The sequence below is a fragment of the Mastigoproctus giganteus genome, chromosome 9, assembly GCF_048544385.1.
Source record: "Mastigoproctus giganteus isolate SK-2022 chromosome 9, ASM4854438v1, whole genome shotgun sequence".
In the NCBI taxonomy this organism is placed as follows: Eukaryota; Metazoa; Arthropoda; class Arachnida; order Uropygi; family Thelyphonidae; genus Mastigoproctus; species Mastigoproctus giganteus.
The window spans coordinates 69,231,816-69,259,231 of record NC_143583.1 but is presented as its reverse complement, the minus strand read 5'-3'; the positions used below and the strand labels follow the sequence as shown (position 1 = coordinate 69,259,231).

At 34.7% G+C, this 27,416-nt stretch overlaps 1 protein-coding gene across 1 annotated transcript; it reads right to left on the bottom strand.

Moving 5' to 3' along the window:
• Positions 1–608: 608 nt before the first annotated feature.
• On the bottom strand, positions 609–4,858 carry LOC150080427 (protein inscuteable homolog). Its single transcript, XM_090380690.1, has 10 exons — positions 4,853–4,858; positions 4,531–4,583; positions 4,114–4,228; positions 3,785–3,898; positions 3,339–3,464; positions 2,878–3,049; positions 2,049–2,224; positions 1,524–1,749; positions 1,021–1,097; positions 609–737 (listed from the first exon to the last, which is right to left on the bottom strand). Exons 1-10 carry the CDS (start codon positions 4,856–4,858, stop codon positions 609–611), a joined length of 1,194 nt encoding a protein of 397 aa, XP_090236816.1.
• Positions 4,859–27,416: the final 22,558 nt, after the last annotated feature.

The window sequence follows — 27,416 nt, the reverse complement described above, 5'->3', positions numbered from 1 at the left end:
AGTTGAAAAATATTTAATTTTCATGGAATGCATTTCGCTCTCTCTCTTCATATGAATCCACTTGGACTGTTAATCCTACAGCTCTCTAGCTATCACACTATCAGCATACGTATTTCAACTTAATTTTTCTCTAAATATAAACAACCATGAAAGTGGAGTGACCCCAAATTTCATCATTCTTATAAAAGTTTCAAACTTATGTTATAATGATGATAATGAGAATCAATATGTATTTGCAAATAAATAAACAAGAAAACATAAAAACGGATGAAAAATTTTATTATATTTATATAAATAAAATATCAATATTATATATTTCATTAGAGACGTGATCTTTTCTATAAAAGCTATGACAAAATTAACAGTGTTATGTACACATCACAGACTGAACAGCGCACATAAGTGTAGCTGGAATACAAAATGAGAGTGCTTGCGTGTTTAACATTTATAGTTAATAAATATTTTAAACAAAGGCATTAAAAAATAAAATTGACGTATTGGACAGTGAAATATAACTCTGGTTGTGCACTGGTATGCAATTTATTGCTTATTTATAGACTAGTTAATTCACGATGTATTCTTGCCTCCTCCTTTTATTCTAGACTCCTTCATACGTAACTCTCTAAGTCAGCAGAGCATAACAGGAAGGAATCTGCTTTGGTTTTTAAGAAATCCTTAGCATCAATCTGCTGGGTTGTATCAGGTTCGTTAGCGGATAAAGTCCTCCGCAAGGCACCCTGAAATTAAAAAAAGACGCAAACATTAAACATTGTCGAATTTAGAACACAGAATTCTATTAATAAAATGTAAGCCTTAAAGAATTTTATGCTTTGAATCTATTCATTCAGTTTTAAAAAATAAATGAATCATTTTATTTTGGATAGAATACTTATTCGTGCATTAATGAATATCATACTTAATTTACTACTACGTATTTACTATCAGTTTTACTATTAATCCTTAACGATGTCAATTTAAAATGGATGATTCAAGTGATACTTAGATTTAATTGATACTTACCAGGCATGTTAGCAGAATTGATTCAATATTTGTTCTTGTCTTATCGTCCTTGCATTGCTTCATTAAACTCCAGATTTCTAGAAGAAGAAAAAAAGGTAAATAATTAAAAACTATCTAATACGAAACTAGAATAAATAAAATAGCTTTTAATATTTATTATACTTTATATTTGATTTTATAAGACACAATAAATACTCCTTTTTAGTATTTAATAACTGGTGTATGTTTAATATTTAATTTTATTTTAATTAATTAAATTCTGTGGCCGAATATCAACTTTTAATAGTAAGTAGGTGGTTAAACACTAAATTACAATTAATTTACAATAAAACAGGCTTAATTCATACATAATATAATAAAAACAGCTTCTATCGTCGGGTTTATCGAAAGCGTTAATAAACGACTTTGTATATTAAGCTAAATATTTAAGAAATAATTAAATTCATTTATTAAACCTCATTAATCTTAATTCTTAATATTGAATACTGTAATAAGGTTCTTACCATTATTTTCTGCCACCAGGGCTGCAGCGTCAATGTTTTCGCACAGACGAGTTAAGGCCAGAGCACATTTTTGTTGAATTCTATGATATAATTCTTCCTCTGTAATATTGTGGGGCTTGGAAGAACGGGCTTGAAGAAAATTGAGTAGCAGCTGAACTCCTCGAAGTTCTATTAAGGCTTTTCGACATTCAGGATATGAAGCCAAATTGGTCAGGATGGTAACCACCTACAAAGTACAAAATTGGCATTTATAAATATCGATATTTAGATAGATCACTCATTATTACATAGCATTCTACTTCTACAGAATATTCATTATTATCAGTGCAACCATACATATTAATTAATCTTTTCTTTTGATTATAATTAAGTTTATTTATTTATTTTTTAATTTTATCTATCGCAATGCATACATATTCATGCCACACACTTCTTAAATCTCAGTGAGTATATAGTATTAGTCTTTAACTCTCTCTCTCACATTTTAAGAAATCTTATTGTATTAAAGTATTTTATTATACTTACTTGATCTATAATAAGCGGCGAGTCTGTTTTATTATTCGAACACCATTCAGCTAATTCACCAATAACATTATGTTGAAGAAACAGATCACCCATCTGGGAGCCAAGGAAAGACATATTGGCTAGAGTTGCAGTGGCTAAAACAAATGCTTTGCTGGATTTTGTATTTTTTGCCAGTTCTGAAAAGAGAAATAAAATGGTTTGCGAATTTAATTCTTGAAATTCATTTCTATTGAAATATGTAGTTAATAAAGGATATATTATTATTATTATTCAATTAATATATTAATATTAATATATATTATATGTTAGATTTATATAATGAATATTTAATCATTAAATTATCTATTTAAAATGATTTAGAGAATTTATTATGAGGATTTTATCTTCGATTTCAGGCTTTCTTTGCTTAATTTTAACATAGGTAATAATATTATTTATCTAATATTACTCTTACATAAATTATTAATATAAAACTATATTATTCGTTGGGTTTTTTTATCACTCGATAAATTCAGACATAATATTACTATCGGTTAATCACTTAATCTAGTAATAGACGAGATCTAGTAATAATAGGAGAGAACTTTAACGTAGTAATAAGTAAAGCAATAACTCAAAGTCATTAATTATTATGAAAACGTATTTAAAAACCTAGTTGATCAATTTTATTAGAATATCTCTAAGATTATCTCGCACACTTCAAAAATGTAACGAGAGGTTTGATTTCGATTTTAGGCAACGAAGTAAGATTACAGAAAACTTTTTAAACATTAATCCTTTAACACTAGCAAACTGTAATTTATTAATTGCTCTTATAAAGTACACTTACCCAACACGGATTTCACTAGCTGGCATGAGTATCCATTTATTCCCCTCAAGATGTCGCCACTGTTCTCTGCACACGAGACCATGATCTGTGCTAGAATACCAACTGCTATAATTTGAATTTCTTCAGCTCGTTCTTCGGATAGTATTTTAGATATGTAACCAATTCCTCCACACTGCAAAATAAATAAGAGTAAGGACTTCGTTAATTTTAGGACTGCATTAAAGAAAACATTTTTTCTATATTTGCAAATGATTAAATTATTAGTTTTCACAAATGTTTAACTTCGCTCTGGTAATTGTAATAATTTTTCACTTTTTAAAGAAATAAATTAAAACTTTTCTCTTATGAGTAGCTTATTTACTTCCATCTAATGGATAGATAGTTTTCTGTTAATTAATTTACTGTCTAACTCATAAACCGATGACTTACAATTAAATAATTTAATACGTATTGTAACTTACCATTTCAAACCGTTCTTTCGCTGACTGCATTGTGCACAACACTGCCAATGATCTCAGGATAAACAAGCGAATCGAGTGACATTTGTCCTTCATAGTTAAATCTAGGAGAACTTGGATGCCTCCAGCCTATATAAAAAAAAACAAAAAAACACTTAAGTATGCAGCATCAGTGTTTCAAATAATATGCATCAGTTATTACTAAATCTGTGTTAGATTTATATAATGAATATTTAATCATCAAATTATCTATTTAGAATAATTTAGAGAATTTATTATGAGGATTTTATCTTCGATTTCAGGCTTTCTTTGCTTAATTTTAGTATACATTATACAAAGATGGTAACAATTTAATTTTAGATTTATATAACAGATACGCATTTCGTATACTCAGTGCTAGATATAATTGCTAAGCAGTGGTGTGTATTTATATAAGGAGCAGAACGTACCTTTATAATCAGGTCACACATAAATTCTCCTGCAAGAGATAATTCTGTCAGAGTTATAATGGCAGCTTTTATAGACGATTCGGTTGAATTTTCTTTAGTTGAGTTCACAATTACCTGAAAACAAAATATAAATAAATTAATTTTATCTTGGGTAGAGAAATCAATGGTTAAATATATACGTATATTTTTCATATCTAACCTGTGTATAATATTTTTTAGAAAATTACAATTAGCTTTTATGATTAGAAGCTTCAATTTTGGTTAATTCTGTACATACAGTTTATTACACAGTTATAGCTAACTACGTGCTTCAATCAAACACAACTTACCGATATTTCTTGGCTAATCAGATACTCCATGACCTCATGCAACACTTCGCCTAATGCTTTCAGAACACTCATTAAATCATCCTTCCTAGTTCCGCTAATAATATCATCTTTATGGCTGAAATTAAATATAAACATTATTAGGCTTACTTCAGCACTGTTTAAATAGTTTATACTGATCAATTTAAATCATATTCTAATCTGTATTAAATGATATTCCAATTTTGCCTCTCATTACAATTATATTTTATTAAAACACCAATTTCATATTTTACCCAAATTTTAACCAAATAAACTGTTCAATATTAGTTTACTGAAAATTAAATAATTTACCTTAAATCAATATATTGTTAATGTATTATTAAAATTAAGCTGGAATTAGCAGATTATTAAAATTGACCACTCTTTATTGATACTTACTTTGAGACAATTTCCTCTAACTTGTTACTGGAATCTGTTACTTGGTTTTTAACCTGAAAAGATAGAAAATATATTTTTAAATTTTTATTTATTAAAAAACATGAATAAACATATCAAAATATGTAAAATTAGTGGTAATTTTAGATTACGTTAATCCAGAGATGACTAGATCATTAAAATTTAACCTATATCCTAAATAATAGTCAGTAACGAATTTAAAAAGGTAACTTTAAGCTGAAGTAATTAGTTTTCATGTTAATTACCTTTATTGTGGTGCAATCCGTTGGGTCTTTGAATATTTCATGGTCTTTGAGAACCTCGCCGACATCACCACACAAACTGATGGCGCTGGTACAAAAATCTTCCCACTGACTATTATCCATTTGCTTTAACAAGCAACCAAATTTATGAACAATTTTTTCCGCTCTTCTTTCCAAACGATGGATGGTATCTAAATTGAAAAATAAAATAATAGATGCTAAACAAACCACAACTGGTTTTCTTACCTTTATTAAGAATTACTGTACTCAAAAAATAAATTTATACTTAGTGATTTAAAAGCTTCAAAATTTGTTAGATGTATACATGCAAAATGTAAAAACAAATTGTTCGACGAATTTAATATCAAACAGGAAAGTTTTAAATTTTGACTTACCTCTCGCTTTACCAACCGCTGCAGTAACTTCGCAATCAACACCGATTTCTTCTTTGGAAATCTTTTCATCTGTCTCGCAGTTGGCATACAAATTTGACAGTACGTTGGTAGAATATTCATCGATGACTAATGCCGACTCCAAGTTCATTTGTTGACTATCGCTTTTTCCATCGCCTTGTTCATTACTGGATTCATTTTGAACAGAGTCTGAATTTTCGCTAAGGATATCTGCTAGCAGTTGCTTCTCTTGGTGTTTGACACTACTTTTAGAATTTCTCGCCGATAAATGATCCCTGTTTTCTTTCTTTAGTTGATTTTCTTCAAGGCGATGAGCAGAATTGTTCGAAGCGACTCTTTGATTAGAATTAAGTGGAATCGAAGGTGGTCTATAAGGTGGAGGTAGTTGACTAGACATAGCGACTACTGACTCTTCACTTGTAGACGCTGAAGATCGAATATACGTTAAATCAGGAGAAAATCGAACTGATTTTGAATTGCTTTTATTCTCCTTATCACGAGCTGGGCTCTTTTTTGGCGCTTTGGTTACAGGGCACCTTGGAATGCTGCAAGAATCTCTCTTATTATCAGCATCACATTGTCCATAGGATCCAGGTAGCTTATGCTTACAAGACATGGCAGCAGGATGAGAAAGGCGAGCATCGTAACCTTGGTTATGTTCATGAACACCATGGCCATGCAAACGACATTTATAACTAGTTATCAAAGGCTTCTGGGCAAAGTCTTTGCTGTCGCTTTTTGCCATATCTACAAAGTTGACTTTCTTGCAGTAAGTTTCTTTATAGAGGGATCCTTTGAATGTACAGTCCGACTTAAGGATTTGATTACACTTCTGACTAGATGAGGGGACGGCTCCATGACATGGACAGACGGCAGATGTCGATAATGCAGTTGACATGGTTGCTGATCGAGATGGGTGACCTCTACATATTCTTTGGCCTCTGTTATTCAATGATAAACCCTTCTTTTGATAGTCTTCTTCAATTAAGTACTGAAATAAAACGAAAGGTAGGTTAAACTTCAGTTATAAAATAATAGTATATAAATTGAAGTAAAGTACGATGATGAAAAATTAGTTTTCAAATTAATACGTAATAACTTAGTAGGTAGTCAGCGAGCAATAAGTACAGATAAAATGTTAATTTTATTCTCTTCTAGATTAAATTAAGAAATTATTGTTTTACGATATTAAACACGAAAAAAAAAGCGAGTTTAGTTCGCGTTTTAAACGCTAAATTAACAAGTTTAGTTTGAATTTTAAACATTCCAACATCCAACCAGAGAGGATATTAGCAATCACGAACGAAATTTAACTGATAGCAAGAGACGAAGAAATCGCAGAGTAAAAAGTTCCGATCCTGAATAACAAAATTTGCTAAGAATTATTTCATTCCTACTGCAATAAAGTGAAAGAAAAAACCTTACCAGTGATCCTGGTATGCAACTGCTTGCTTTTTGACCCATCGTATCCGACCTGCGCCAAAACTAAGTAACAAGAGAAATCCTGCGTGCAATCACAGCTCTAGCGAGAGACCAAACGACTCATTCAGACACTAGCTGTCGTCTGCTACTCCGTACGGCCGCCTTCACCTTTTTGAAGCTTCTGTTCTCCCCCATCGCTTTTCCCCCCTCCTGAAAACCTCAATGCAAGTGCCTGTTCTTTCCTCCCTCCATCCGAAATATCAGCTGCAGACGGATTACAAATGCCGTAGCACGCGACCATCTGCTACACGGCGCGTGCCGCACGTGTGCCCTCGACAAAAGGTGCAGGCGACTGTTGTTCAGTGGCATACGTGTGACGACCGATCAATGAATAATAGGCACGGCACGCGCCACATGTCATCCTTTGATGGTAGTACACACACACACTAACACTCGCACGTACTGTTCCAGCAGCCGCGTTTAGCTTGGGGGCACTGACGGAACACCCGTCTTCACCTCCTCCATCCTCCCTACGGATGGCGGCCACTTCAGGAGGCAGCTACTTCCGGCACAAACAAAACAACCCTCCTTTCGCTTCCCCTTCTGTTCCCCCCTTAACCAGAGAAGGAACCACAAAGACATCTCGCGCTCTCTGATACGAAATGTGATTTTTGGATCAAATTTCTGTGGAAACAGACGAAATCGGGGAAACATATCCCTCCGTGGGTCTGAAACAATTTCAGATTAAACTGTTTCTTTTCGGCATCCGTTTGCCGAAATATAGTATTGATTGCCCCCTTCCCTTCCTCTTAGTGTTTCCCCCAGTCTTCCTTGGAAAGCTAGCAGGCAGCTGGCGGGACAGATGGCATTCAGTAACATCACATGTACACTTATATCTGCAAGAAGCGAAGCATATGCAAGCTTATTGGCCCGTGCAGGGAAATTAGAATCGTTCTGTACATAAAAAAATGGCAACTGGATAAAGTTTGTTCGCTGCCACGTGCCGATACCACCTCCTACGTGTGTGATGACTTAAATGTTAGATAATGGAGTGTCTACAGGACAGCCACAAATTGGCTACCAGTGTGTGTGAGTGTGTCTGTGTGCGTGTGTTTTCAGAATCTTTTAATTGAAAGAAATTGAAATGTCGGACAAGAAGGAAATGGTTTTGACCAATCAACTTGGAGAATGTGAAGGGATGAAAAGCCCATTTTTTGGTAGAAAACCGAATAGCCTCTTTGGTTAGGAAAAGGAAAGGAGAAAAACTTAGTTTAGTCAAATGAGTTGAATCAGCAACTGATAAGATATCACCAAATAAATTACTATGCTGAAGGCTTGGGACTTGCTTGAAAAAAAAATTTAAATATAGTAGAATCCCAGTTATCTGAAATGGTTTACAAGAATCTTTTTTGCGTGAATCTTTTTGAAATAATCGGGACCGAGTGTATTTAGGATAGTCGATATTTTTTCTAGATAATCGATCTCAAATGCACTTTATATACATAAAAAAGGGAAGGAAGAAAGAATTAATGAGAAAAAATTACAACAGTTGGTATTTTTGATTTATACATTACGTAGACTACATACTTATACAACTTTGAAATAATTTCCAATGTTTTTCTGCTCGAAAGATGTAATCTTTTTGTCCCTGCAAGCTTCTGTATTTTTCTTCAAACACATAACTGGTTCGCATTCAATTCTTTTTGCATTCGGCTCATCTAGTAGCGATCTGAATAGCATTAAATGGTACCTTGGAAACCACCATCCAGTGAATGGCTTCACTGGATGGTGGTTTGCACACAGAAAGAAAATTACAAACGTATATATTTGTTTATAGTTCTTAGCTAGGATTGTTGACGATTTCTCTCAGCAAATCCATGCTTCAATTGTGCATGCATTGCTTTTGCATTATTATGCGCAATTTCCCTGAAGATATACTTAATATTTGGACTCAAAACATTCTTAATATTCGTTATGTGTGGAAATATTTGGTCCACAATGCCCTCTCCTTGCAGCAAAATAAAAACTATCCTCAACAGCGTAGTGTGAAAGAAGAAATCTTTAGTTTACTTAACAAATCCAAGCAGATTCACTATTTGCAAATTTATACTGTACTTTGGGAACTTGTAGAAACCGCTTCTAGATCTATTCTTTTGATCCTGGTATAGTTTTTGTTACTTAAGAAGAAGTTCATAAACTCTTATCCATGAGCACACCCATGCATTTTAATAGCACTCATTTTCTTGGAGATGTTCTGTTTGCCATACAGCCTTCAAAGAAAATAGATGCTCAAGAAAGCTGAAGGTATGTACGGAACAACGAAAATAATGCATATAAAAGGAGACGATGAAAGAAAAAAGTTTCCAAACTTTAGATGCAAAGAAACAACAGAATCTGTTCCATTGGAATCGATAACTGTATTTTAGATTCAGTTCAGATTTATAAATATAATTGATGATAAAAGTTGGATCTCTGCATTATAAGTTTGCTTTATTTTAAAATTTATTCATCTTTTAAGAAATAAGTTTATTTTTGCGGATTTTAAAGTAAATCTATGAAAAAAGAATGCCATGTGTTGGAAACTGTTTTATCTGCGTTTAGGTTGGTTAAAAAGTAAACTAGCCAAACCGGAAGAAACCTTCATGGAAAAGATTCTAATCTCAATAAATAATCAAATAATGAATGCCATAATCAAATAGTAAACATTGTACACGTGGACATAAATATTGCATTGATTATAATATTTATTCTTTAATTCTAATTTCATTTGCAAGCTTGATAAACTTCAATTATGAGGGCGAATTCTTACATTTGTCTAGAATATAAGCCCGCATTGCCTTGAAATAAGGTCACATTGCTTATATCCCTGTCTGCTTCTAGTCTACAGTCATGATAGTCTACAGGCTGGTTTTTAATAATACCTCCATAGCAAGTTATGAAGAAAATGCTTTTGTTAATTTTCCATTTTTATTTTATATCAAATAACAGCTTAAATGCACAGCAGGTAGATTAAGTTACGATTATGACAAAAGAAAGAAAAACATTGAAAACAATTAATTAATCGAAGAAATAGTATGGCCCTTAAAAAGAACTGGTTTCTGTTCCTTTTTCCGTTTTCCTGACTAAATGAAAAAGTCAGGTTATTTTACTTAACTCAGTAAGATACCCAAACTCATCTCGTTTAAAGACTTAAGGGATAGGTCCATTAAGGGATTTCAATGGACGGGAAACATTTCTGATCAAATTCCTTCAAAGATGCTGGAACTAAATTGGTGAACTTAATAGCAATTCCAAACACTGACTTAGGGTGGCCTTGGTATGTAAAGGAGATTATAAATTGACAAGGGACTGTCTGCAATCTTATCTCTGAGTATCTTATTATTAAAACATGTGGATCCCCAGAGAATATTAATTTTGAAAACTCTAAAAAATTAAAAACAAAACTAGAAAAAATTAATACGTTCCAATTATAGAATTCCGGTATATGACGTGCTGCAACATTACATAATCACTTCGCTTTCAATCGCACTGAAGGATTACCTGATCAGCACAAATAAAGCACCTTACAGCGAATAGCATTAGAATCTCATTAAGAGCAGTAGACTATAAAAAAACGGAAGGAAAATCACGAAGCAACCAACTATGTAACACGAATCCAATGGAGCAGAAATCATGCACGATGTATCTTTTAAATAAGCACTGAACCAATAGGGTAATGATTTGAAATTGCAGAGAACTGCAATGCTTTAGAAGGGTATAAATACGATTGCGATATTACAACGTTTTTAACAGAACAGCGTGATGTAGAACTACTCTGTCAGGTGAGAGATACGCCCTGTTTGAAAAATGTTCACTTAGCTTACCACATCAATGCTGGCACTATGATAGCTTGAGAACTCAGCCAAATTAGATCAACCAGATTCTCCTTTTTATCAAGGACGGCCGAAGTTATCTGAGAGATTCCATTGTAGGACACAGACTTCAAATATAGAAGTCTATGTCCGACAATGTGTCTGTGTCTGGGTCCTATATACATCAATTACTTTTTTACCCAAATTTGCGTCTTATAATCTAGACAAAACAGCAATTCTTTGGAGCTGTCGTCCGTCTACATATAAAAACTCGGCTACCAATCGACTGATTTTCATGAAAATGCATATTTGTATCTTACAGAAATATTTCTCCAACCATACCAAATTTCATTAAAATTGGACCATTCTAGCAGAATATTTTAATCTACTTTAGCATTAATAAAAAGGTTTTTTTGTATGGAAGGATTGCAGTGTTATCAGCACTTCGCCAATCGTTTCAAGAGCGCTTACACATTTATTTATTTAAGTCTATTTATAAACAACACAGTGTTTGTTCCTTCTAAACCTATACCTCGATCCATTACATTTTGTTAAGAGCGAGAAATCAATGCCCATTTTCTGGTAGGAAGCCTCGCATCAACAGAAAAATCTACCCCTGTGACACACGCAGTCTTAATTTAATGTTCCACGATCTGTAGAGGAATCAAACCCCAGCAATGACTTAATAAAACGAAGGTAACTACTTCGCCAAGTTCTTGATTTTGTTGGCAACGTATCTGTAAGATGGGAATTGCTCAAGAAATGCTGGAATAGCACCTACAAGTTTCTTAGCAACGCAAAGAGACGGATATAATACTCAGTCATGTGTGATGGGTGATTTGTTCGGCATCACTTAACTATGGATTGCCCTTTCATGAGTAATAGTTTGCGTTGCTCTTGCTGTCAGAACTCTCTTCACTATCCTTTTGCACAGTATTGAAGCCATAGAAACGAATATTTAGAAGAAGAACGCAATGCATTTAATGGTAAGGATTTTTTGTATTCGTTTCTGTTAAAAAAATATGATAACCAACATATGATAACCATCGTCTAACATTGATTCATTAAGAATCTATCAGTATTTCAGACATTTGTCAATACTTTTGATAGGTAGTGTTCTTCTCATTTATGTAAATTAAAAATTTTATTGTTTTAGGTAAGGAATAATAGTGCATGTATTATAACTACTAAATGATATAAGGCTTTTCCTGTATCTGCCAAAAATATCGCTGATTAAGTAATGTTACCATCGTTCAGGGTCAATCGATTGTTCCTTAATCAATTTTGGGATTGTGTTCGGTTACGTGTTCAGCGGAAGTTGCGACAGGTTCGAACAATTTCTGAGTTTGTTTATTTTTAATGTTATTCTTATTAGTGTGTCTGTTCTTAATAAATTTCAGCAGCTTCCTGTTGCATAGTTTGGTTTGAACTTCTTTCGCAAGGCTTAAATTGTCTGATAAACTGCAAATCTGTTTGTCTCGGAATTTTTCGATCGATGCTGCTAATGAAGTTACTAATTGTGTTTAGATGGTGTACCGTTTAAGGACAAGGGCCTTTTTATTGCCCATAATTTGCCCATAATTTTTGCTCTCTCTCAAAACACAATACGATAACACCATCCATATGATAAGAGTGAAGAATCCATGAAAAATGCATTACCTTATATTAGTTTTTAGCTTTAGATCTAACAACATAATGGAAGCAACCTGCAAATGGTGAAATATTTGTAGAAAGCTGGATCCAAGGCTGCACTTGTAAATGCTGGACTCGTGAAGAATAAGCAGATACTGTACGCATACTGAACGAGCAGTACTGAACGAGATGCTCTTTCTTACCACAGCGAATATTCTATTGCCAAAGGAAAGATTTATAAATTAGATTTTTAAAATTCGTATACTTCTTTAATAAATATATTTTGATGAATAATATTAGTATTTGCTTGAAGTATTCGGGACTACCTAGTTTCTCTTAATTTTCAATCTTAATTTTTTGTGTGATTTTGTTTTGTTTGCGAAATTTTTGTTTGCCTATATTCCCATATAGAAAGCCTGATATTTCACCTTTAAATTCTGTAACCCTTGTATGAGACGGGCTAATTGAACCACAATGAAAAAATCCCATAAAAGTTTTTCCAGCGAGATGGAAGTCGAATTCAGAAAAGCGATCTTGTTCACTGATGTTAGCTGCGAGTGCCGAATGTAGTGAATTAATGGAATCATTGGGTGGCTAAAATGTAGCGAAGTCACGTTTTGCATGACCACATGCGGGTATGTAAGGCCAATAGGATATCTTCCAGAATTTGGGTGGTGCCATGCAGGTAAGCGTTATCTGTAGGACACTGAATAACCCAGGATATTAGCCAAAGTATAATATAGTGCACAGTGTTCTTAAACAATCGTTATTTGTTTCCGCCCAGTACATAGTAACTTTTGACGCTCCCTTTGAAATTAAAATCTATGTCGAAAATAGCAACTAACATTCGAATAATGCACTTGAGTTTTAACAATTCTTTTCTGTAATTATTTAGAAAAGATAGATAATTATGATTACGACAAATAATTAATACTTATTTGTATATTGTTCAAGTGTGAGTCCAGTTTTCATATTTATTTATTTAAGAGGCAGAATTACAGTGGCATAAGACAGGCAATATTATTAGTATTAGTAGTGGCAAATGATGCAAGAAACCAAGCTTACACAGCACCAGCCAAAAAAAAAAAAAAAAAAAAACCATTCCTCCACATTCACCCGTCCATCTCCTCCAATAGTTTTCTAGTTCTTCTTTGAATATATTTAAGCTATCCACTTCTACAATACTAACTGGAAATTTTTTCCAATAATCAAAGACTCGCCAGCTGAAAGCAAACTTATGAGCATCTGTCCTGCAACCATTCTTCCTCAGTTTGAATTTAGATCCTCTCATGTGCGAAGTCTGAGCAAGAGAAAGGATTCCATCAACACTGAGCCTACTCAATCTTTTTAAAGCCTTAAACATCACAATCCGATCTCCTCAGAGGTGCTCAGTTTACAAACGCTAAAATTTATAGAACTGAAGACTTTCTTATTAACAGTATTCGCTAATTTTGTTTCTCTTGTCTGCATCTGTTTCAACAGATCCACATTCTTCCTAAATTAAGGCCTCCAGACCTGGTTGTAGTATTCAGGATGTGGCCTAACCATTTCTTTATACTTATGATAATCATCTCCTTATCCCCGCTACTAAAATTCATATATGTCATTGAGAAAACCTCATTAGCTGTCTTGACAACCTGTCTGCACTGCTCAGAGAACTTCAGATCTGACCACAGTTACCCCACAGATCTTTTTTCATTCTCCACTAGTAGCAATAATTCCAGATTAACTAAGATTACTGGTCTCCGTGTACAGTGCGTTGTGTTTATCAATTTTAAAATTCGAATGTCATGTCTCAGCCCATCTGCCTAATTTTTCTAGATCTTGTTGTAATAGCATATCTTGATTACTGCCATTAACCACTTCACCAATCTTCGCAGATTTAGACATTAAGCCAGATATGCCTTCATCAATATCATTATTGAATACAGAATACAATAATGGGCACAGCCCTGAATCCTGGGGAGGTTTCCAGTAAGAATATTTTTATCCAAGGAGAGTAGTGACAATTGATAACAACTCTGTCTTCGACCACTGAACGGTTTACGCATGTGCAACGGAAGTGATTACTATAATATCCGGATTTGTTCTTGATTTCCGATACATTACGTGTCTAGTTACTGCTGTTGCTTAGTACAGTTGGTATAGTTGCAAGTATCGTTACTCAGTAAAAAAAAATGTGCAGTGTCTGTACTAATCAGACTGTTTCAGAGTAAAGGAATAACCCTTTTCTAATTCGTGATTTTAATATTTTCTTTATTTGTTTTTAATGGTTGTAGTGGCACGGATTTCTAGAAACATTATAATAGTTTCATTTTTATTGATGACTTTCTCTCAGAAATTGTGTAGAGCCAAGTTAAACTGTTTTATACTGCTTGATTTTAATGTTTTCTTTCTGTCTACTTCCACATTTTTATGTACACATTTTCGCTCTACATCAATAAACAACGCTGAACAGCTACATCCTTAATTATTCGGTTATATATGTTATCAGTCTTCTATTATCGTTGTCAATTAAAGCTGTGTCCCGAAGTGATCATAATAAGCGGCGTCCATTATAAATTTTGGCTGCACTTGCTGTTTGGCATCCAAAAAAAAGTCATAAATAGACAGACAGGCAGATATATTCTTGTTCTTCAAGAGGAGTGTTTCCATTTACAATGGGTTTCCTCAGCCTACAAGTTATTTTTGGTAGGTATTTTTTCCCGCTACAAAGTGCCTTTCAAGGTGTCTTGGTCATGCACAACCTCGGGCTGTCAGGCACTCCCATACTCCTTCCATCCATGTCTTCCTAGGTTTTCCTCCTCCTTCTTCCTGGAGGTATCCATTCCAGGATAGCCCTTGGATATCTGGTTTCTTGCTTCCGTTTTACATGGCCATATCATGTTAAACGCTTTTCTTCGATAGTATCAATAATATTCTTTTTCACTTCCATTTTCTCTCTTATGTCTTCATTCCGTTTTTTTGTCTCTTCTAGAAGTTCTTGCTGAACGTCTCCAAAAATCTATTTCTGTGGAGAGCAATTTGTTTTCCCCTCGCCTATTCAACGTCCAGGTTTCCTCTCCATACAATAAAAGGCTTTGTACAATCGTTTGAAATATAAGTTTCTTTGTTTTATTTAGAATATTTCTGCTCCATAGAACAGAATTTAGCATGCTGATAGCCTTTCTGCCATCTGCAATTCTCTTATTGATCTCTGCTTGGGATGATCCGTCGCTTTGTGAGATTGATCCAAATATTTGAATTTATCAGACACATATATTACTTAGTAATATATCTGCTTGTCTGTAAATTATATGTTAGATAGTCATATATAATTTAATATATTACTATGAAAAATTTGTCTCGGTAATATATTAAATTATACCAGAATATCAGAAAGTCAACGAGCATCTTGAAAAGTCCCAAAGAAGGGCAACGAGTCTAATGAGATTGGTAAAAGAATAACCCCATTATGCAGAGAGAGAGAGAGAGAGAGAGAGTGAGAGATTTCAAATATGAGCCCACAAAGTTTGGTAGCTACATACCTTAGAAGGGATCTGATTGAGGTTTATTTTACTTTACGCGATTTGGGGTTTACGCACCCCTCCTTTGAACGTAACCCCTGCGTATGATGCGGTACTGCTGCACTACCCACTAACCCAAGTCAAAACGTTCGGCAGCCAAACTACTGAGTCCTGTGCGAATATTGGACAAGCCCATATAAAAACAAGTTATTTATTTATTAAAGAAAATGTTTATATTACATTAAAATATGCTAAATTAGCTGATGTTTGATCAGCTTATACTAAATATATAAACTGATCAAACAAATATAAAAATACTAATATTAATAGCCTCATTGTGCTTCTGTTTTTGGCACCCTTTAAAGAATAACGCCCCGGGCAAGGGCCCCTGCTAGCTCGTACCTTAATGCGGCACTACGTGCATCATGTAACCAGTAAGAATATTAATTAATACTAATAAAGTAATATCAAAAAAGTAGAGTATAGGGTATATTCCCTTTTAAAAAATCGGCTCCGAATACATATTGGAGTTCTCGTCCAAAATACATAACTGTATTCTTTAATTTATCTACAGGTATTTTGTCTAAGTGGTTTCTAATCCTTCTCTGCCTTCGGGCTTCAGAAGATTAGAATGATTTCCAGTAACTAATCCTTCTCTGGCTAACAAAATTTCTTCGAGCTGGTCGGTAATTTTCATTTTGTTATTTAAATACAGGATCATCGTGACCCCCGTGCATCCAAGACCATCCACAGACTTCGATTGAAGTTTACCATAGCTGCATTTTTATCTACAACAGTAACTTACTTCTTCTAGATATTGTAAACTTAATAAATTCAGTTGTTCTATTTGTTTTTGTCTTTTTTAATGTACCAAACAGCTCATGAAAATGGTAATTGCTTTTGATGAAACCGATTAACAGGAAACAGAGTTACTTTTCTTTAACAAAATCCCAACCATAACACGAGCATCACATTCTACACAGAAACCACAGAGTCAGTTTCTATAGCAACAACAATCGACAAAGATGGCTACTGGTGTCAACTGTGTCCAAAACAACCATATTTAATTACGATTGTTTTTATTTTAAAGTGTGTAGCATCGATGAAAATCCAAATGGGTTGATGAATTTTTATTTGCGCATCGCTAATAAGTTAAACGAGACTCTAGAGGGTTATTTGCTTCCATTATTAAAAACAAAAACGTTCTTGTTTTGCAACTGAATGGAAATTCATAAAATTAGAATTCAGTAGCACAATAAATTGTTCGTAGTAAAATGTATTGTAGCAACAGGCGGGCTCCAACTTCTACGTGTTCCTCTACGTAGCGCCTGGAACGGGCGTGACAGCTGGTTTTGATAGCGTGTCGTCCGCAGGAAGACGGCTGTAGAATCGGAAGTGCCTTCTGGAAATAAAGGAGATGCAGAAAAAAAAAGAAAGTAACCGAAAACGAGTCAGCTGCCAACAGTAACGAGTTCTCTCTCTCTCTCTCTCTCTCTTTTGATAATTGGAGATGACTTCGAGGAAGTTGAAATATGACTTAGAAGTAATTAAATAGCTGGGTTTTTTTTGCCACGTGTATTTTATTGGACTTCCTTATTGCAAAAGCAAACATAAACAGTTGGGAGATTTTTTTTTTTATACTTATTTAAAATATGAAAAGTTCCGTGTGTAGAGCATAAGAATTTTAGTGTTTCTGTAAATTATGTCAATTATTTAAGGATACAAAATAGCTCATCTTGTAAATTATATGTTTGTGCACGCCTGGTGTGCCTGACTACAAAATATCTGTACTAAAAAATTTTCTTTCGTGGCAAAGAAAGTTAATAATTGAATAGAAAAAATGATTTTTCTACATACATTATAATGACTTTACAGATGTTAGAAAATATTTTTAATAATATTAATTAATTAATTAATTGATAAATATTATAATGAATGGATAATGGATAAATGAATGGATGGATGGATAAATGAATTAATAAATATTTATAATAACGTTATAAATAATTGATCATGCTGTATTAGAATAAAATATAGATAAGAAATAATAGATTAATAAGTAAAGCATAATAAAATAATTAAATATATAATTAATATTTGAAATCTGGAAAAAATCGAAATATGCAACTTTTATAGATTCGGCTTTATTTAATTTTACATTATAATTATTTTATTTTTATTTTTTGGGGAGGGAGAATGCATTTGATTTATTTATGTCATTTGGCCTTGCTAACATTAATATTAAATTTAAATCGCAAAATAAATTTTAGATTGAAATAAATTAAAAAATTAATTAATTATTTTCATTTTTTTCCTTCTTATTTTTTTAAAGAAAAAACTTAATTTAAACTGCAGTCGAGTAGATATAAATAATAATAGCTTGTAAAACGAACCTAAATCAAGGTTCAACGACCCAACCTAACCAGGTCCATATGTTGTGTGTGCAGCTAATTTTGTCAGGTGGTAAGTTATGACAAGCGTGGGTGGGCTGGCGTTGAGAGTGCGTGTCTGTTCTGGCGTTAGTATTCTGTACTGCCCTCCCCCTTGAAAACAGAACAAAAAAAAAAGCAATGAAAGATGTCTAAAATGATGTATGATTTGAAGACACTACTTCTTGAATATTGCAAGCTCTTCAGAATCCCGAAGTCTCTACTCATTGCCATAATGAGTACAGTATTTTCTTTCTGTTCTTCATATTAGTGTTTTAACGCATTAATTTTAAGTTTTTTAGATATTAGTCTCCCCAAAGATAGTACTATATTTTTAGAAATAAACGAAACAGCTTAAAGTAGGACATTACGATATTTATGTTTATATCTGAACGCACAGGACAGAAAAATGCTAAGCCTAACCAAAGGGGCGTCTTATAAGTATCCTTGTCATTTGATTAAAATTATAATGTACAATTTATATAGAGCACAGTATACTGCACAAATACACACTACACATGCTACTTTTTATACAATTATAATAGAAATCGCTGTGTACTCTATAATATCGTAGATAAATCATGCGCAGTAACTGCCTATTCAGCTACTACAGGTAATCCAGTAACAAATTTCGATATACATGCATGTAGAGAATTATTATTGAGATAATCAATTAAAACAACTCCACGAAAAAGTCTCATCCAGAAACTTGAAGCAAAATTTCACTAGGTATTCATTTAGTAAGGTCCATGATGTCCCCTTGTTCCTCAAATAAATTAAACTAAATATTTGAAGTTTTTTATTTCCAAATAACGTACTGTAATACTGCTGTCTTCTTCAAAATGATCCTCAAAGTTCTTCGAAAGGATAGGAAATGTAGGTCCTAGGTATTTTAAGAAATAAGATAATTTATGTTTCTCCAGTTGTAGGCTACGTGATAAATAGAACTCATTAGTCAGGCATTTTTACATTAATCACTCTCCCATTTTGAATTATAAAAATCCATCGGAAAAACTTATGGAAGCTGAGCTTGCTTTCTTCAATTGGATTATTGCAAGAATGGACTATGTTAATTTTATAATATTTTTTTCTCGTGTGATAAGTTGTTCAATAAATAAATATGTACTATAATATGTTAAGTATGAAAAATACGAGGGCTGCTCAATAAAGAATGATTCATAACCTTTTCCACAACGTACCTTTCTTAATCATCCATATTTTGATGATCTTTGATGAAATAAATAAATAAATAAATTCTTTATTGCTAATAAGTACAGGACGTGTACTAGAGACAATAATACTCGACATGGCCAGGAGTTTTACTTTATAAATGAAATTAACTGGCAAAAAGGAAAAAATTACCGTTACATGTAAATTATGAGTTACAAACATGTAAATTATAATAATGAAAAATGAGGACTAAACGTCATATGGAGGAAATTATCCCAGTTCCACAGATGGAATCCACTCGAGGAGCATGTGACGGTATTTGTAGTCGGTAGCTAATTTCTGAAGGTCGACTCCAAGACGGAGCAGTGCCTGAATTTTGGGGAGTGCCTGGGCAGGTAGGAACCGACTACACAGTTTCAACCGGTTGTATTTGAGGATTAGTGTGGGCTCTGACCTCAAGGATGGCGTAAGATTGTGCCACTGACAGAAATCCCAGATGTTTAGGGCGTTTATCACTCCTGTGTACATTTTTTACTGAAGTCATTAAACGCCTGCTGTCAATTAACCTTGGGAGCCTGGGTACATTTAGCTGCTCAGCCATGTCAGTTGTTCTCAATTGAGGGGGTCGGCGATGCTTATTTGTGGCCCATTTTAGGGTCCAGTATTCACACGAGAACACCGGTTTTTGAAGTGAGGGCGACGCAGATGCCCAAATTTCAGCAGCGTATAAAATAGCCGGATAAACAGTGGCTTGAAGATATCTGGTAGTGGTTGCGGCATCGTTGGAATGAAGTAAGTGTTGTTTCGCTCTCCAGCGTAGGGTGTTAAAACGCTTCCGGAGGTATTCTGTGTGAACATTAAATTTCAGCTTCGGATCAAAATAGACACCGAGATCTTTATGGCAGGTAACCACTGGAATTAGAGTACCTAAAACTAAAGGTTGAATTATTATTGGTTGCTATTTCAATGAGTAAGTCATTATTGCAGATTTTGACGGGTTAAGGTTTAATCCAAACATCTTCAAGTAAGTTGAAAGAGTGGTCAAGTTCTCTGTGATGGAAAACGTAATTGCCATTGGGTTTGCAGACGGTGGGATTAAGGTAAGAAACTTTATATCGTCGGCATATATTAGAGCATCATCACGAGGACTCATGAAAGGAATCAGAATGGCTGAGAAGAGAAGGCTAGACAGGACACCTCCTTGTGGGACTCCTGCATTGATTTTTCTTGTAAAGTGGGTTTTCTTCAAAGTGAGGTGGACACGTCTGTTCCTCAATAAGGCGGCGAGGAAAGCTAGAAGGTCTCCATTAATCCTGAAGAAGAATTGCAGGAGTCTGAGAAGGGCTGTGACGTCTAGGCTGTCAAAAGCAGCTTCAATGTCAGCGTATACTATAGCTAATTCAGATTTAGTTTCGAAGGCTTGAAGAATTGATGTCTGTGCGGCCATGAGGTTTGTTATGGTGGATCTATTTTCAACTGCGAAATGGAACTGTTTCGGCTTCTGTGGCATCAGCTGTTTGTTTAATGCTGGAAGGAGTACCTTTTCTAGAAGTTTGAGGAGGATGGAAGAAGTTGAGATTGGTCTGAAATCTTTTAGGCTTGTTGGTGCTTTGATCTTAGGCAGTGGCCTCACAGAGTATTCATTCCACTGAGCAGGGAAAACTCGTGTGGAAAAAATAGAGTTGTAGATTGAGACTAATGCATCTAGGATATAGGGGCTAAGGCATTTAATTATGAAATGAGGTATCTTATCACGGCCTGCGGTACTAGATGGACGCAGGGAGTTAATAGCATATATCAGTTGCTGTCTTACTGCAACGTTTCTGCCATTTTCCAAAACAAATGATGGAAATCATTTTGTGACATGCGTTTGAGAATCATCTCTGAAGTCTTTACAACTTCTGCGGACGACTGGAAACGTTTTCCTCCAAGCTACTTCTTTAATTTTACAAACTAAAAAATCGCTGAATGCAGTTTCAGAGCTGTAGAGAGGGTGAGGAACACATGACATTAATGCTGGCTAAGTCCATTTTTACATAGGCGAAACTCAACAGGCATAAACTTGATTGATCGAACGCCAAGTTCACACCGTGCTCAAGAATCAACTACGCAGTTGCTATGGGATGGCATCTTGGTTTGGTATTAAATTCCGCAGCTCAGCTAGAAATAGCAAGCAATACGGTTGTACATGAAAATTATGGTCATTGTTTTATTGAACAACCCTCGTATTTTAATAGATATTTTGCTTAACTTGATGTGCACTGCAAAATCACATAAAAACTCTTCTAGCGAAATTACTGTCCTCTGTAAACTGGCGAATTAATAAATAGATAAATGTGTCTATTTGCATGTTGAACTGGCTGAAAAATCCAGAATAATTGATGGATAAAAACGGTAGGGATGGTTTAATTTTTTTGCTGCTCATTGGCAAGGTCCATACGCCAGTATCGATTTAGAGGACAGAGGTGCAGTGCTCTTCAAGAAGACGGCAACAGATTTCCGATTATGGATATCCTGCGTATATTCTGGCGTACAGACAATTGTTCTTCCACTTCGTTGTTTAGCACAGACAGTTCCAACAACTTGACAAAACCTAGTACAAAATTAACTATTAACTAAGCAGACAACGCTGCTGGAAGGTAATCGAATAAACTGAAACAGTTCTAACGTTGGCAGCAACAACAATGCCAAGGAATTACGTTTCTAAATAAAACTTTGGGTTTCTTAAATAAACATTAAAGAATCTCAGACAATCAACGTTACTTCATTTCTCTAACTCTAAAACCAAACAGAAATTTGACCTCAGAAAACACGCAATTTACAGACAGTATGCACGTTTTCTTATATTTCAATGTCTGGTTTTGTCTCTTCGTAATGGAAAATTAGATATTTTGTTTTTAAATTTTTGTCACAGTACTATTCTCAATTTACGTTGAGAATAGTACTGTGGATAGTAATTTCGTTGTAACAGAAAACTAATTTTCTATTAAAACGAAATTACAATTATTATTAAGTCTATTTCGTTAAATCTAAAACGTATGTTAGTGAGGAGCAAAATATAATTGACTTCCAAGTATAAAATTCGAATGGGGGATTACTTTTTTTTTTTCACAAAAGTCTTTCTGCAGGTCATACAGATTAATTAACAATATTGAAAGGAAACGTAATTGCATCTTCTACCAGCCCTCGTGGGTAGCACAGTTGGTAGGATCACTACCCCCCCCCACCCCACGAAGTGGAAATAACCCGAGTTCGCGTCTCGTTGATGAAGGGAGGAATTTTTATTGGCATTTTTCACAACGTGGGTGAGTTAGTAGGTCTCAGGCGAGGGTAGCATGGTTTTTTCTCCCGGAAACTCGGGTTTTTCGTCCAGCAAACAGAAAATTGACCTCAGAACACACGCAATTTACAGACTATATACACGGAGCAATATGGCCTTAGTCGCTGATGCTCCTAAAACCAACAACAACAGCTTCTTCTAGGATGTGACTATTTCCGGAATTAATTTTAAAGTAAATTGTTAAAGCAAGACGTAAGATACCCATTCTTAATAACAGTATTATTATAAGAATTAGAAGTAGTAATTATTATTATTAGTAGTAGTAGTAGTATTTGTAGTAGTAGTTATTAGAAGTAGTAATATAAGAATTTATTTTTAGAATTTATGAGTCCAGGAGGGTGAATAGTTACGATTTCAGTACAGTGAGGCACTAGTGCACCTGCCTCGGTGTAAAGAACCGTGGGGTAAGGTGGGCAAATGCCTGGAGGGCTTTCTACGAAATTTTTCACTTAGGAAAACAAAAGTACGAACTGACACGTAGAACGGTTTCGAAAATATGGCAATTACGTAGAACGTATGGGACCCACACTCCGACAAATGCAAAGCAGCTATAGCCGAGAGGGGATAGTAAAATAAAATATACTTTTAGAGAATAGTAAGTTAAATAAACAATTTTTAAATAATAATGGTTTTTTTATAAGTTAAGTCAAATTAATGAAAGTCAGCGAAGGAATCTCCAAACTAGGTGGCAGTAATCACAGTGTACTGACGTGGGATTTACTTAAAGATTTAATTACCATCAGGGGTAAAGGAAAGGGTTTTTGCTTCCGTAAAGGTGAGTACAGTGGTCTCTGACAGTTTTTAAATTCTGTACAGTGGGATCAACTGACGATGTTACCAACAGTAAATTCTAAGTTGGAAGCATTCAAGGAATTAATCGTGGAAACTACTAAAAGTGTCATACCTATTAAGAAATATTGTTCAAGGTTTAGGCCTAAATGGTTGTCAAATGAACTGATGAGACTCGTAACAGAGAAGAAAAATGCATGGGATGCATATAAATTATCAAGCGACTCAGAAGCCTATGACAGATATAAGTTAATCTGTAATAAGGTCACAAAGGAGGTTCGGCAGGCGAAGGCAGATTACGAGAAATCCTTGGCAAAAGATGCAAAGAAAAACAGCAAAGGATTTCTTTACTTATATAAACTCTAAAAGGAAGGGGATGAATCTGATTGGTCCACTTGACATCGATGGTTCGACTGTTGATGATCCTGCTCAGACAGCAAACAAACTGAATGAGTATTTTGCATCTACATTCACACGTGAGGAATTATTAAGGTTCGAAAATGGCAGAAGGTTATCAAATTGTAGCAAGATACTTAACGATTTTGTAATAGCTGAGAGCAAAGTGGAGGAGAAATTGTTGAAGTTAAACATAAGAAAAGCACCTGGGGTGGATGGGATCTATCCAGTTATATTAAAGGAGGCGGCAAAGCAACTAAGCAAACCCTTAGCCATAATTATGAGAGCATCCTCGGACTCAGGGGAGGCCCCCACGGACTGGAGATGTGCAAATGTATCCCCAATTCACAAAGGGAGATCGAAGGGTGACACGAGTAATTACAGACCAGTTAGTTTAACTTCTGTTCCGGGTAAAATAATGGAGTCACTGGTTAAAGATGCATTGCAGGATCATCTAGACAAGATTGCAGCAATAATTCAGACACAGCATGGGTTTGTTAAGGGAAAGTCTTGTCTGACAAATTTGATAGGATAGTATGATGTGGTTACAAAGGAACTGGATGCAAAAAATAATTTTGATATCATATACTTGGATTTCAGGAAAGCTTTTGACATTGTTGCGCATGGAAGACTACTGTACAAATTGGAGCAGAATGGTATTAAGGGCAAGTTGCTACAATGGATAAAAGGATGGTTAAGTGGAAGAAGACAGAGGGTGGTAATCAATGGGTGCTGCTCTTCTTGGACTAATGTTATTAGTGGAGTCCCACAGGGTTCGGTGTTAGGTCCACTGTTGTTTTGTATATTTATCAATGATATTGATGAAGGTATATCAGGCTTAATGTCGAAGTTTGCATATGATACAAAGGTTGGCAGGGTTGTTAATGACAGTAATGGCAGTCTGCTACTGCAACAGGAGCTAGATAATTTGGGCAGATGGGCTAAGAAGTGGCAACTGAAGTTTAACCTTGACAAATGCAAAGTACTGCATATGGGTAGAAGTAACCCCAGAGAAATGTACCAACTGTGTGGTACTACACTTAAGGTGGTAAAAAATGAAAAAGACCTGGGAGTAATTGTGCAGGCAGATATGAAGTTTTCTGAGCAATGCAGACAGGCTACCAGGGCAGGTCATGGGGTTTTGTCAATGATATATAGGAATTTTGTTAACAGGGAAAAGGAGGTGATTGTCCCTCTGTATAAGGCAATGGTCAGGCCACGCCTTGAGTACTGCGTACAGGTCTGGAGACCTCATTTTAGGAAGGATGTAGATTTACTTGAGCGTGTACAGAGAAGGGCAACAAGATTGGTGAGGGGAATGAAGGGATCCTCTTATCAAGAGAGGCTTAAGTTCTGCAAATTGCAGTGGCTGGAGACTAGGCACCTGCGCGGTGATCTGATTGAGGTGTATAAGGCCTTGAATGGGTTGAGCACGCTGAATTCTGATGGGATCCTTCCACTTGTTCAGATTACGAACCTAAGGGGGCGTAAATTCAAATTAAGAAAAGACAGATGTAGATTAGATGTGCGGAAATTTGCCTTTAGCCAGCGGGTGGTTAATTGCTGGAACAAACTTCCATCTGTCGTTGTGGAAGTTGATAGGTTGAATAAATTTAAGGAGGAACTGGACAGGTATTTGGAGGGAATGGTGTGATTTTTTTTTTTTTTTTTTTTTTTTCGGCTGATGCTGCATAAGCTCATACATTTGCTTTCTTGCATCACATGCCACTACTACTACTACTACTACTACTACTACCCAGGGGGCGCTTATAATTTAAAATGATAAATTTAATCAGTAGCATTAGTATAAAAACTAGAGGGCGCTAATTATTATTTATGACCGTTAATCAATACAGCTTTACTCAATCCCTTTTTTCTGCCTGCACGTGGACCATCCGGATACCTTGTACGTTATAGTATTGGTTTATAATAAGTTGTTGTTTTTTTTTTCTTTCACTCCAGTGCATCATTTACAAAGTATCGAAGCCATTGACATTCAGTTTAGATGTACAAAATTTAAAATATAAAATGTTGCAAATGTAAATTTTAATAAGTTAGTAAAATATTGTGCCTCCATAAACCATGGTCATGTTGTGGCTTTTTGATAAGATAATATCTACCTTGGTTAATGATTATTTATTTATATATTCTTTCTATCTTTTCTATACTTGTAATTCATTTAAACTCATTATATTCATTCATTTTACTTAACTCACTGCGCATTATAATACACAAAAAGGCCATTATTATTTAAAATTGTTTACTAAATTTATTATTCTCTAAAAGTGTATTATATATATTTTTAATAAGATGCACAAAAATATAAATGATATCTCTTTGAGAAGAATACGATTTTAATCGTATGTAATATCATTTAAAATATATTCAATATCACACACAAATGATACTGAATATATATTAATATGCACATATCTGCATATTGACTATACATGAGCATATTGTACATATTTTAATTATATTCTAATAATTGTTAATACTACTGTTAGTAAAAGCCAAAATATATGTAAGGAACCAAGCTTTTGATGCATCAGCCAAGGAGTGGAGGGGAGAGAAAACTCATATATGGAACCTACACTACCTTACAAAAAGTATTCAGCAATGGTGCGAACGAGATACAGTAGATTACCAATTATCCGTGGTAGATGGAAAATAACTTTGCCCGGATAAACCGCAAAATAAAAGAAACACTCGAATGTGATAAAACATAGTGCGAGTGGCCAATGTTAATTTCGAAGCATCGTCTTGTCAGCGAGAGCGGCATGTCCATGTTGTTCCGTATATTCGAGCAGAGATCCATTAAAGTTGACACTTGAACATATTTTTGTGTTTATTGATGAGCCGAAGCTTTTGTTCAATAGAAGGAATAAATCTTTTTCGTTTTAAACGGATACACTATACACTGCAGTAAATGACGTTCATTAGTCAACGTCAATACCCACGCTCGATATGGATGCAGATTCAAAAAAATAAAATAATAATAAAAATAAAATAAAAATCTCGGAGAAAGATGTTAAAAATTAATCGTGCAGTAGTAAAACTGAAGGATTGCTGGAATATGACTTCATGTGAGCTAGTAGACGAAAAGCAAAAGTGGGCATGCTGTTTTTGTGAAACTGAAGGGTCTATTGAGTCGACGCAAGGAACTTATAATATTTCAAAGAGGTGGAATCATCAGAGCCCTTATCAGAAATTTATTATCGCCTGCGATAACCACACCTTTGAAGTACATCGGCTACGTTAGCAAAGCCAACGTAGCCGATGTACTGAAAACATGATGGGAGCGATGAATGTGCACACAAACAGTCAGGTAAGCTAAAAAGTGACGAATAGGAAACGCCGATCTCCGAAGAAATGAAAGCTGTCGACGTCTTTGGAAAACGTTTCGTTGGAGCTTCGGATGTCCACGGGAGGCTTTCTTGGTAAAGCTGTTACTGGTTCACAAGCGCTACATCAAGCCAAAGAGCATCAGACATCGTTTATAGTGGTACCTTGACCATCATTTTCGTATCATGGATCAGTAGAAACAGGTCCAATGAGGCAACAAGTCACACGATACAGTCTTATATGAGACGATCGAGTGTGGGTATTGAGGTTGACTAAAGAACGTCATTTACTGTGGTGTATTCTGCTTACAATGAAGTTCAGAGGAGACAAGAT

What these genes read in the sequence shown, in the direction of transcription:
- LOC150080427 (XM_090380690.1), bottom strand. An exon ending in TTAGAGGAAATTGTCTCAAA is followed by an intron (nt 4,229 to 4,530) that starts GTAAGTATCAAT and finishes ATTTAATTTCAG; the next exon opens with CCATAAAGATGATATTATTA. An exon ending in CGAAAGAACGGTTTGAAATG is followed by an intron (nt 3,050 to 3,338) that starts GTAAGTTACAAT and finishes TTTATTTTGCAG; the next exon opens with TGTGGAGGAATTGGTTACAT.